The sequence below is a fragment of the Diorhabda sublineata genome, chromosome 9, assembly GCF_026230105.1.
Source record: "Diorhabda sublineata isolate icDioSubl1.1 chromosome 9, icDioSubl1.1, whole genome shotgun sequence".
In the NCBI taxonomy this organism is placed as follows: domain Eukaryota; kingdom Metazoa; phylum Arthropoda; class Insecta; order Coleoptera; family Chrysomelidae; genus Diorhabda; species Diorhabda sublineata.
In genome coordinates, this window is record NC_079482.1 from 25,677,753 (window position 1) to 25,690,764 (window position 13,012).

Here is a 13,012-nt window from a genome sequence, read left to right on the forward strand (position 1 = left end):
AAAGGGATGGAAACTCTTTTTGATGTAACTTCGAAACTACCAACCACAAGAAAAATTTATTAAGACATAAATTGTAGTAAATCGCTTCGTCTACAATTTTGTTTCAATGACTTTTTACTGTAAAATCAAAAATGCAAAAGTTATTAACAAAAATAATTCCTACCATTGATAAAGTCTCCATTTCGTGCCAAATCAGGTACCGGGATCTTTCGGAACCTACTGCATCTTCCACGTTTGGACCTAATCATGGTATCACACGCAAAGAAATGTCACGAAACAAAAAGGCAGTACACACGTCAAAAAGAATAACAAAATTTTTAGGTTTACAGCAACAATTTCAAGTTTATGTATAGCGTCAAACGTCACTAGCGAACGTCAACGGTAAACGTCATCCGCGAACGACAACGGTAAACGTCATCCGCGAACGTCAACGGTAAACGACACCAGCGAACGTCAACTGTAAACGTCATCTGCGAACGGCAACGGTAAACGTCATCCGCGAACGGCAACGGTAAACGTCATCCTCGAACGTCAACGGTAAACGACACCAGCGAACGTCAACTGTAAACGTCAACGGTAAACGTGAATAATGGAACTTGAAACTCCCTGTAGAATATATGTATTTTATTTCAAATAAAAAAAAAATATTTATTTTTATATAAAGTCAACGATATCTATAATAATAATTATAAGTCCTAATTAGAAAATTTTCAAAATGGCAACTAAAAATATCAAATTAAATCAATCTAATGGTCATAGCACCCATTTTATAGAAAAACAATATCACAGTATTAATATACGTTTTATCACACAAAGTACAACAAATTTTATTTAATCAAAAATTGATAAAATTAATTTTTTTTTTTCAAAAAAAAAAAACGTACATCAACAATTTATTGAGTCACACGTAACTGTACCGCATCCGAATCCGATCACTTTTATAGTTTCTAAGCCTGTATATACATAAAAACGTTATTATTGTGGGATTGTGGCAATGGAACACCAATTAATATGTAAATCAAGCTTTCAAATAACCAACACTCACGATTACTCTGTCTGAGGCGCGTTTCGATCACCAAGTTGTCGTCTTCAGAGACCGAAATTAAATTAAAACCTACTAACTTTCCCGCTTATAAACGGGAAAACCTCCTAGGATTGTTTATACGTCTCTGAAGACGGTAATTTGGTTATCGAAACGCGTGTTCAGTACGAATGTTCTAGAATTTTTTTACGAAATATTAAATTCGATAATTAAATATCTATTGTTATTTTTTTTTCGGTGTTTCATCGCCTCAATCCCACAATAATACCGTTCATAGACTAGTTGGCGAAAAATTCGCTCGAATTTATATAAAAATTTCAATAATTGTTGAACAATTAATAAATTAACTTTTGCGGTACTAAGAATTTGAATGGGAATTACTAAATAATGATTTTAAATAATAAATTTGGTTTCGAAAATATTCAATTTAGTTTCTTGACGAACATTGTACGGGCAAAAGCGAATTTTTACAACTGATCTGATGTAATACGCGTATTACGGTAGGAAATACCGCGCGGTGCCGTCACGTGTGACCCGGCCTTTAGATTATCGTCCGTCTATTTGTAACAATTAAATCGTGTAAGTGAGTATTTTAATATTAATTTTGAATGAATCGATGTACTTTGAGGAATTTTGGCATAATATTTTTATTTACAACAATTTATATAAAATGGTGCTTTGGGGTAGTTACTTAATGTTGTTATTTGAACAAATTTAATCAAATAATTTGAGTCCAATTTATAAAAAAAGTGATTACGGTCCGATTTAATATACTGCGGAAAAAGTAATTAAGTATGGTTCACACGAGACGGTGAAAAAAATGAAACTACGACTGCCGCTCTTTTGAAAAGTCGAGACAACGATTCCGTTTATAAGGCAATGGAATAATAAGGAAATTAAGTTGGGAATTAAGGGTGGCGCACACGAGGTCGTACAAAAAATTATACCGCGATTGATACTTTCTTGATAGGTCGAAATAACGACGTGAATTGGGAAAATTTAAGCCCGATTCACACGATACGGTAATAAAATGAAAACGGTGCTTAAACAGATTATAAGAATATGTAAAAATTTTTTTTTTGTTTTTTTATTTAGTTTACCAGCTATCCACTCCTCTAACTTTATTTGCTGAAACAATATATTGATTAAAGGTTAAATTGCGTTCTGATCTAATAATTGTTCTTCCTCACTATCGTGCCATCCTCTTCTGTAAGTTACCGTAAAGCCAATAATGGCTATTACGGCGCCTAATCCTAGTAAACTGAAACCGGTATATTGTCCAGCCGAAGGTAGTACTAATAATGTTTTAACGGGGGTTGCCAAGTTTTCCGTCAAATCGACTTGTTGGGAAAACCAAAAAGACGGCATCACTCTCGTTTGGACGTTGGACAGTAATCTGAAATATGGGACAATCCGTATAATGTATATGTATATAACGAATATTAACAAAATCATTTAATTTTGACAATATTACGAAACTATAGGCACAATGGATTATTTCGCTTGTATATCTGTTTGAATATACAGGGTGTAAACGAAAAAGTTAAAACTTTTATCCAATAACTTGAAATACCCTGTATAATATATTACAACTTTCCTTTATTGTGAAAAATTAGTGACTAGAATTCTCGGAAAGTGATTAAAAGTTTTTAATTTCGAACGATATACATGGTGATTACTTTAAAACAAGTAAAACATAATCGTTATTTATATTTTGACTCGCCCTGTATTAGATATAACGAATATTGACAATATTATTGATTTTTATTCAATTTTGACAATCTTACGAAACTATAGGCACAATACATTATTTCGCTTGTATATCTGTTTGAATATACAGGGTGTAAACGAAATAGTTATGATTTTTGTCTAAAAATTCCAAATACCCTGTATAATATATTACAACTTTCCTTTATTGTGAAAAATTAGTGACTAGAATTCTCAGGAAGTGATTAAAATTTTACAATTTCGAACGATATACATGGTGATTACTTTAAAACAAGTAAAACATAATCGTTATTTATATTTTGACTCGCCCTGTATTAGATATAACGAATATTGACAATATTATTGATTTTTATTCAATTTTGACAATCTTACGAAACTATAGGCACAATACATTATTTCGCTTGTATATCTGTTTAAATATACAGGGTGTAAACGAAATAGTTATGATTTTTGCCTAAAAATTCCAAATACCCTGTATAATATATTACAACTTTCTTTTATTATGAAAAATTAGTGACTAGAATTCTCGGAAAGTGATTAAAAGTTTTTAATTTCGAACGATATACATGGTGATTACTTTAAAACAAGTAAAACATAATCGTTATTTATATTTTGACTCGCCCTGTATTAGATATAACGAATATTGAAAAAATTACTGATTTTTTTTCAATTTTGACAATTTGTCGAAACTACAGGCACAATACATTATTTCGCTTGTATATCTGTTTAAATATACAGGGTGTAAACGAAATAGTTATGATTTTTGCCTAAAAATTCCAAATACCCTGTATAATATATTACAACTTTCTTTTATTATGAAAAATTAGTGACTAGAATTCTCAGGAAGTGATTAAAATTTTACAATTTCGAACGATATACATGGTGATTACTTTAAAACAAGTAAAACATAATCGTTATTTATATTTTGACTCGCCCTGTATTAGATATAACGAATATTAAAAAAATTACTAATTTTTTTTCAATTTTGACAATTTGACGAAACTACATTCACAATACATTATTTCGCTTGTATATCTGTTTGAATATACAGGGTGGAAACGAAATAGTTATGATTTTTGCCTAAAAATTCCAAATACCCTGTATAATATATTATAACTTTCCTTTATTATGAAAAATTAGTGACTAGAATTCTCGGAAAGTGATTAAAAGTTTTTAATTTCGAACGATATACATGGTGATTACTTTAAAACAAGTAAAACATAATCGTTATTTATATTTTGACTCGCCCTGTATTAGATATAACGAATATTAAAAAAATTACTAATTTTTTTTCAATTTTGACAATTTCTCGAAACTACAGGCACAATACATTATTTCGCTTGTATATCTGTTTGAATATACAGGGTGGAAACGAAATAGTTATGATTTTTGCCTAAAAATTCCAAATACCCTGTATAATATATTATAACTTTCCTTTATTATGAAAAATTAGTGACTAGAATTCTCGGAAAGTGATTAAAAGTTTTTAATTTCGAACGATATACATGGTGATTACTTTAAAACAAGTAAAACATAATCGTTATTTATATTTTGACTCGCCCTGTATTAGATATAACGAATATTGACAATATTATTGATTTTTATTCAATTTTGACAATCTTACGAAACTATAGGCACAATACATTATTTCGCTTGTATATCTGTTTGAATATACAGGGTGTAAACGAAATAGTTATGATTTTTGTCTAAAAATTCCAAATACCCTGTATAATATATTACAACTTTCCTTTATTGTGAAAAATTAGTGACTAGAATTCTCAGGAAGTGATTAAAATTTTACAATTTCGTACGATATACATGGTGATTACTTTAAAACAAGTAAAACATAATCGTTATTTATATTTTGACTCGCCCTGTATTAGATATAACGAATATTAAAAAAATTACTAATTTTTTTTCAATTTTGACAATTTGTCAAAACTACAGGCACAATACATTATTTCGCTTGTATATCTGTTTGAATATACAGGGTTTAAACGAAATAGTTATGATTTTTGCCTAAAAATTCCAAATACCCTGTATAATATATTACAACTTTCCTTTATTGTGAAAAATTAGTGACTAGAATTCTCAGGAAGTGATTAAAAGTTTTTAATTTCGAACGATATACATGGTGATTACTTTAAAACAAATAAAACATAATCGATATTTATATTTTGACTCGCCCTGTATTAGATATAACGAATATTGACAATATTATTGATTTTTATTCAATTTTGACAATCTTACGAAACTATAGGCACAATAGATTATTTCGCTTATATATCTGTTTGAATATACAGGGTGTAAACGAAATAGTTATGATTTTTGTCTAAAAATTCCAAATACCCTGTATAATATATTACAACTTTCCTTTATTGTGAAAAATTAGTGACTAGAATTCTCAGGAAGTGATTAAAATTTTACAATTTCGAACGATATACATGGTGATTACTTTAAAACAAGTAAAACATAATCGTTATTTATATTTTGACTCGCCCTGTATTAGATATAACGAATATTAAAAAAATTACTAATTTTTTTTCAATTTTGACAATTTGTCAAAACTACAGGCACAATACATTATTTCGCTTGTATATCTGTTTGAATATACAGGGTGGAAACGAAATAGTTATGATTTTTGCCTAAAAATTCCAAATACCCTGTATAATATATTATAACTTTCCTTTATTATGAAAAATTAGTGACTAGAATTCTCGGAAAGTGATTAAAAGTTTTTAATTTCGAACGATATACATGGTGATTACTTTAAAACAAGTAAAACATAATCGTTATTTATATTTTGACTCGCCCTGTATTAGATATAACGAATATTGACAATATTATTGATTTTTATTCAATTTTGACAATCTTACGAAACTATAGGCACAATACATTATTTCGCTTGTATATCTGTTTGAATATACAGGGTGTAAACGAAATAGTTATGATTTTTGTCTAAAAATTCCAAATACCCTGTATAATATATTACAACTTTCCTTTATTGTGAAAAATTAGTGACTAGAATTCTCAGGAAGTGATTAAAATTTTACAATTTCGAACGATATACATGGTGATTACTTTAAAACAAGTAAAACATAATCGTTATTTATATTTTGACTCGCCCTGTATTATATTCAACAGATATTAACGAAATATTTTCTTTTTTTTGAAATTTTTACAAGGATTTAAAATTATATGTTCAGAAAAATATTCTATCACATATTTTCAATCGTATACAGGGGGCGATTTACGTTAAACATTCTTAATACCCTGTATATTATAACATTATATTATACAAGTTAATTATTAATATTCATATTATCACAATAATGGAGGAGGAGTGATTGAAATTTTAATTTTGAAATATAGTACAGGGTGATCCGATGAAAAATAATAAAAGAAATGGTTTAACTCACCCTGTATTAATTTTAACGAATATTAACCATACCAATTATTTTTTTTTAATTATTAGAAGCTGCACCCACATATATCTATACTCATGTGCTTATTTTTCTTTATACAGGGCGTTGAAATTGTTTTATTAAATTTTAGTCATAACTTTTTAAATTCCCTGTATGATATCTCATAACTTTGTAGTAAATTTCCACTTTTAAACTATTGAACCATTCAAATTTATGTTGAAATAAACTTAAATTAAAAAATACAATGCTAATAAATTGTTCGAACTCACTTTATGTGTTTGAGCCGCTCCATTTTAAGATTTATTTGTATTTTCGCTCTAACCGACAGAGGTAAACCTGTATCCGGTTGCAAAGACAAATACATCTCATGTTTCTCCTTTTCAGGTTTCAATCCTTCGATACTTTCCAAATAAGAAGGATCCGCTAGATAAAAATGAGGATACGAAACCAGCGCTGGGGCTCTGAACCTACAAATATATATAAGTCGGAATAAACCACGAGATTTATTTATATATACATTACTCACTTGCACAACGATACATTTCTCACCCCAGAATATTGTTCACCGACGAAATCTTTGCTTATGAAACAACGAGATTCCAGATAATTTGTTCCGTTATCGAAATTCCTTTCTGTTCCCACATATTTGTATCCCTTAAGTCCGAACTGTGTAAATTCTTCACTCCTATCTAAATCTAATGAGCTAAAAGACACAAATGTTTTCTTAACAAATATCCCAAACCGGCAAAATCTATTAGTTGTAAAAATAAAAAAAAAAATCCTCTCGGCTACCCCACACAAAGTCTCCATAGTAGGAATCGATCATTTTTGCTTCAACATCTTCCACGACTACAAATATTATCCATCGCAGAGCTGTAAACCAATTAACGAAGCCAAAGAAGTAAACTTTGGTTGTTATATCCTGAATTAATAGTAAAAATTGAAAGACACAATTAATTAACGACTTTTATACTCGAATGCTTGATCCCCTTCATGACTATAGTGACCCTTACAAAAAAGACATATAAAAAGGTAGAAATTGAGCAGCCGCTTCCTTATTTGCAACTCTTCTTACCTTGCTTGTTATTTAACATTAACAAATGGTAAAAAAGGGCATAAATTGAGTAACAGTTTCCATATTTGTCAGATGTATGCCCTTTTGTATTAACCTTAACGAATAATACAAATCGAAAAGAGCAAGTTAATTAACCTCTATCAAAGTTGCAAATTTTGACAAATGGAATATGTAGAAAAGGAAAATTTAAAAAAATGATCACCTGCACAAATCACTGGAGAAAATTTTAATCCTTTGTTGATCGTGTGGTGGATACCAGAGTTCTCCTTGACTTCCGTTCACTATTCCGCATTCGCCTTCATAATACGGTAAACGACTTTGATAATTCCAATTTTTGATAATACCTAAATTATTAATACCGTCAGCCCCATCGATCATGTTGTAAAATCCATCGTATTCGGCACTATCGTTCCTCTATGAAGTAATAAGTTAGTAGAATAACCTTTAGGAGCATATATACCGTGGATTACTTACATTTACGAACCAACCAAATTTCCCATAAGGTATTTGAAAAGCGGTTATATTCAATTTACGAACTAAATCTAGTAAAGGATCGTCGTAACCTTTAAAAATGTATTCGTCTACCGTTTTAGTAATGGCTAATTGTACCCTTTTTTCTTCCAAAAAAAAATTAACGCCCAATTGTACTATAACGTGTTTGTATTTAATTAGATCCCCCACAGTCTAGAAAAACACATACCTCTATATTTAAATTGCTATTATAAAATCAATCAAACCATACAAATAACATTAATTCTAGAAAACCCTGTATGTTTATAAATAAAACGAACTTTGTCATCAAGTTTTTCATAATCTTGTATAAAATGGAGCGATATGTTATTGTTTTATTATAAATATTATGAAGACGAGTACCTACCGCCAAAATGGGATTGAAGGTCGTAATTTTATCAGTGAGGTCTCCAACTGATTTTTCTGGTAAATATTTCCACGTCCTTCTAGTATAAAACGAAACGGTTCCGTTATCATTAAAAGTGACATTGTCTCTAACGTGATGTTCGTAATACGTATAAGGTCCACATTCTACAAATATCGGTTTTATCGTCGAATTTTTTATAACTTCTTCTGAATTTGTCCAATTGAAAAGATAAAACGATATGTAAATTGGTATAGGGGTTTCTTTCCACATTTGGTAACTTACGGAATTTGTACTATATATACTTAATTCCTACGAAAAATTAAATGAAATGTATTTATTATTAAAGGTTAAAGTTAATAACGTTCTGATACTAAGGATTGACTAATGTAACAGCGGGAAATTTTCAAATAACATCAAATGTCAGCGGCCATTTTCGTTTGAAACAGCTGTTCCTATATTTAGACTTGTAAGGTTCGTTCCAACCCGTCAAAAACTTACCGTTATACAAACAATTCTGTTTTGCGTATTTTTTGTGAATCGTTTTTGATACTTGATTGATAACAAGTACTGTTACAAGAACCTTACATAGCCGGAGATTGCGTAAAAAATATCTATAAACACTTCCAATAACCGTTCCTAGAACGATTCAAATTAGCAAGTTGGAACAACCCTATAAAATAATTAAAGCAATAACCATCCGCTAGGTTGTGCTGTTTAACAATAAAATTGAATTCCAATCGTAGTCTAAATAAGATAATGAAAATATTTTTTTTTATATAAATATAAAATCGTTACATTCTTTAGCTTTAATTCACAATAAAAACTGAAAGATATAATAAGTCATACATAAGTCATAAGTAGGTTAAAGTCCAGCAAAACTCAGAGATAAATAATAACTATTTATAGTTTTATAAGTTATCTTTAGTAAACTTTGAACCAGATATTTTATTTTAAACTAAATTACAGTTCTAAACATTTTCTACCAGCAATATATGAATCATATCGAATCATCTCGTCGAGAGATTAATTTTTATCAGCGTAAATGTAATTGAATATCGAACAAAAAACAAAGCATTCAATAAACTTGACATTCAACAACAGTTTAAAAAAAAACATGTTATTTTGAATATTAATATACGGAAAAGGAGATAAAATACGTATCTGATGAGATTGAAACAAATAATAGTTTCATTATAATTGACTATACGAGGGTATTGCTAAAATTTATAAACGAATCTACTTTTTCATTATAATACACGCCTACGTAGACATCACAACGGAGATAAACGTCAAGAAATTGTAGCAAAAAAATAGGGTGTGAATATTTACATATTTAATATATTGCCAATAATATTAATACAATAATTATTATATTATCAAAGCCATTAATGTAACGGAAATGATGTCAAATGTCATATGTTACGTGTGTCACCTATCATCAGCCATGTTTTATATGTCATATGTTCTATGATCTCATCAATAGGTCATTTCGGGTAACGTGATTTTAGACATCGACTGCATCGTCGTCGTGAATAAACTAAAGATTTTATATAATTTGTTTCGAGAGAGCACTTTTTTTTTATTGAAACAAATCTTTGGCAAAAAAATAAAATAAAACATCAATGTAACCATAATTGTAATGTAAATATCGCAATATTTGTCCCCTAAGACAACATGGCGGCTAGCTAGAGTCCATTAAATTGTATGTGTCGTAAAATATACAGGGTAATTTGTAAAACGGTTGTTGTAAAATATTATACAGGGTTTTAGTCGATTTAGTGTGGAAGATATAAAATGGTGAAATATCATACAAGGTAATTTGCAAAGTCGAAAAGACGCAGCCTGGGTTAAAACAATTGACGAAAAATATTATACAGGGTTGATACGTTCGAAAAGGTATAAGTCGATGGGATATAAAATGGTGAAATATCATACAGGTTAGTTTGCAAAGTCAAAAAGACGCCTGGATTAAAACCGTTGGTATGAAAGATTATACAGGTTTGATACGTTTGTTGTCAAAAAAGTATTAGTTCAACTAGTGTGGGGTATATAAAACAATCGTAATATGTGGTATGCAAGTCATTAATACATTAATTGGATAGATATGGTTGAATGGTTGAAAATATGGGATTAATCGATATAAAAGACATTATTATATAAATATACGAGGTATAATGTAACTAACTGTTTATTGACTGAATTAATTTTTATTGTAATTATGTGTAAAAGCACGTGAATACTTACAAAGTTTAAAATCTTGTCAAAAATCATAGTCCAGAAAACGGAAAAAAATAAACCTAATAATATAAACGCAATCGCAAATCCGAACGTCGTCCATTTTTTACATTTTGGCGTACAATTACATCTACAGATACCCATATTTCAATACTAAAATTAAAAACTAATTTTATTCATAGGAATCAATGCAAACTTAATTTATTATGAATCATTTTTATCATTAACAAAACATATTAGTCATAATGCGTTTGCAGATCATCCAATAACCTTTTGACCTTATATAATACGAGGCTTGTACCACCTGATTAAGACATTTCCTATATTAAGTCGAACAAAAACAAAATATAGTTTTTCTGGGGGATTTTACATGCTCCACTTCCATGGGGGCTTCATCCAACTGTCTGCTTCCTCATTGCCTGGTATCCACATTGGGGTTACTTTGTTTTCACCCCCATGCTAGTTTCGATGAGCACCGAATAGCCTTCAACTCCACTTAACTATCGATTGTGGATGTTTTTTCTAGATAGATTTCTAATCAAGCACTTTTGTTGGTGGTAATTGAAAAATGATTTTCATAGTGGTATGGAGAGTCCAAAAAGTCTAATCCAACTCCTTACGCTAGCTTCGAACCATCTGTATACCAGACGGATACATTTCGGGCTTCCGGATGATCTTTATTTACAGTAATTAATTACAAGAGATATGTTTATCGAACATACTGTATATTTCGTCCATTGGTTTGTTATTGTTTTCCAGTTTTATCAATCGGTGACCTATCTTTGTCTGGATTAGCCCGTGGGCACCTCTAAATACTATTTTTTATGTTATTATTATATTAAAAAATTTTATTTTTATTACTTTCTCCTCGAGATAGAGCACGTGAAAGTGACAAATACATCAGACCATTTCAATATCAAATAGATAAATCAAGGTCCACTTCAAGATTCAAACTTTCTAGATATCACAAACAGTTACATGGATTTTAATAACTGTTTTTATTATATAGCATAACAGATTATACACTATGTCTCTGTATTACTTTATCTAATCTTATTTTGAAGATATGTTGAAGGATTTTTAGAACTAAATTGATATACCCTTTGTCACGATAAAAATAATTAATTTTGTGGTTAGTAATCCCGAATTATCTCCCCTTATGGGTACTATTAAATTTGTTAATCGTATAGTTAAGTGATTCAAATTGTCCCTTATTTAAAACTACGCACTAAAACCCCATTAACGTATAATTTCCAAAAATTTTTACTTTATGATTTATTTGCTTTATGAAATATACTTAAATTATATTTTTTTTGTTATTGGGAGAATACAATCAAATTGGGTTTACTGTAGATTATTTTTATTGTTTTATTAGATTATGTTTAAGGTAATTCGTATGTAAACAATTTTAGTATGTGCGGGTGGTATACAAAAAAATTTCAATTAACATTGTCAACGGGTCCAAAAGGATCTTTTTCTCATAATGTCTTACATTTATCGGTACCGTTAAATAAACTAAATTATTATCGCAATTATTCCTCGTTTACTAACAACTGATTTTAATTCTTCGTCTTATTAAGTTTCCCTGTACATACATAAATTTAATGTTAATATGATCAGTAACCTACTCAATATAATTCTTAATTAAGAATATTTATAAATCAAATTTATTTCAATTGCAAAATAAGCATTGTTTTTAAAAACTTTTCCATGTTCACGTTAATGTTATTCTATATCAAAAATAGCAAATAAATTAACTTTGAGGTTATAAACAGTAAAAAACAATTTATTGTTGATCAAACTTGATATTTCCATTTTCTATTATAAATATGTGATGTGATGTAATGTGATTATTATTTATCAATAAACATGATTTAGAAAAATTAATATGCTTTAAGTACTTACCAATCTCAGATGATGCTGCATAACATGTACAATTTATATTTTTATTATCTAAATCGACGATATTATAACAAATAATCGTATTAGATTATTAGCAACGCAAACAATCACTGAACAAGGAATTTATATATTAATGAGGAACTATATATACAACTTTCGTTGTATAACTTAACACAATATTTACTGTAGGCAACACACAAGGCACTCAACATTTAACAGCCACCAATTTTATTAACACAATTATAATAAATATTCTTAATTCCATTAGTTTACCACATTACTAGTTAAATATTACGTACGTGTTTATTTTTATACTAAATTGTGATGTACATTGTTGTCAAATAGATATATTTCAATTGTCAGTTGTCACAATAAAATAATTTTCTGGTGTTTTGTAAAGGTATTTTATTAGAAATTTCATATATTATGACCTTCAAATATTTCTAATCGACATAAGATATTAGATAATTGATTAAGACGTCTGTCCATCCTTAAAATATTATTAATAAATATAAATTAGGTGAAAATAATTGAATGAAACTGATAAGAGTTAAAATTTTCCGTGGAATTAAATAAAAAATACTACAGTTGCCTGGCAACAGCGAATTGAGACTACGTACCCTACAAGTTACAAAATTTAATATCAGTTCATTAGGCAATCTAAAAAAATAGCTGATCTACATAGAATGGCGGTCGTGGGGTAAACAATAAATTTTTTGTATTTACCC

The 13,012-nt window shown here is 29.1% G+C and overlaps 1 protein-coding gene across 3 annotated transcripts; it reads right to left on the reverse strand.

The window, feature by feature from the left end:
• Nucleotides 1–603: 603 nt before the first annotated feature.
• LOC130449074 (protein croquemort-like) lies at nucleotides 604–12,662 on the reverse strand. Of its 3 annotated transcripts, none has more exons than XM_056786733.1 (8): nucleotides 12,288–12,662; nucleotides 10,392–10,535; nucleotides 8,148–8,456; nucleotides 7,745–7,954; nucleotides 7,473–7,684; nucleotides 6,722–6,898; nucleotides 6,465–6,662; nucleotides 604–2,438 (listed from the first exon to the last, which is right to left on the reverse strand). In XM_056786733.1, the coding sequence occupies exons 2-8, from the start codon at nucleotides 10,524–10,526 to the stop codon at nucleotides 2,195–2,197; spliced, it is 1,485 nt and encodes a 494-aa protein (XP_056642711.1). In that variant the 5' UTR covers nucleotides 10,527–10,535; nucleotides 12,288–12,662; the 3' UTR covers nucleotides 604–2,194. The 3 variants fall into 3 exon arrangements, with proteins under 3 accessions (XP_056642711.1, XP_056642710.1, XP_056642709.1); XM_056786732.1 differs by lacking the exon at nucleotides 12,288–12,662 and adding an exon at nucleotides 11,244–11,412 and having other exon boundaries at nucleotides 2,132–2,438; XM_056786731.1 differs by lacking the exon at nucleotides 12,288–12,662 and adding an exon at nucleotides 11,105–11,355 and having other exon boundaries at nucleotides 2,132–2,438.
• Nucleotides 12,663–13,012: the final 350 nt, after the last annotated feature.

Coding starts and splice junctions, on each gene's coding strand:
- LOC130449074 (XM_056786733.1), bottom strand. CDS start 10,526: ATGGGTATCTGTAGATGTAATTGTACGCCAAAATGTAAAAAATGGACG. Junction 6,899..7,472: donor TTCTCCAGTGATTTGTGCAG/GTGATCATTTTT, acceptor TGTGTCTTTTAG/CTCATTAGATTTAGATAGGA. Junction 2,439..6,464: donor GAGCGGCTCAAACACATAAA/GTGAGTTCGAAC, acceptor CCCATATTTCAG/ATTACTGTCCAACGTCCAAA.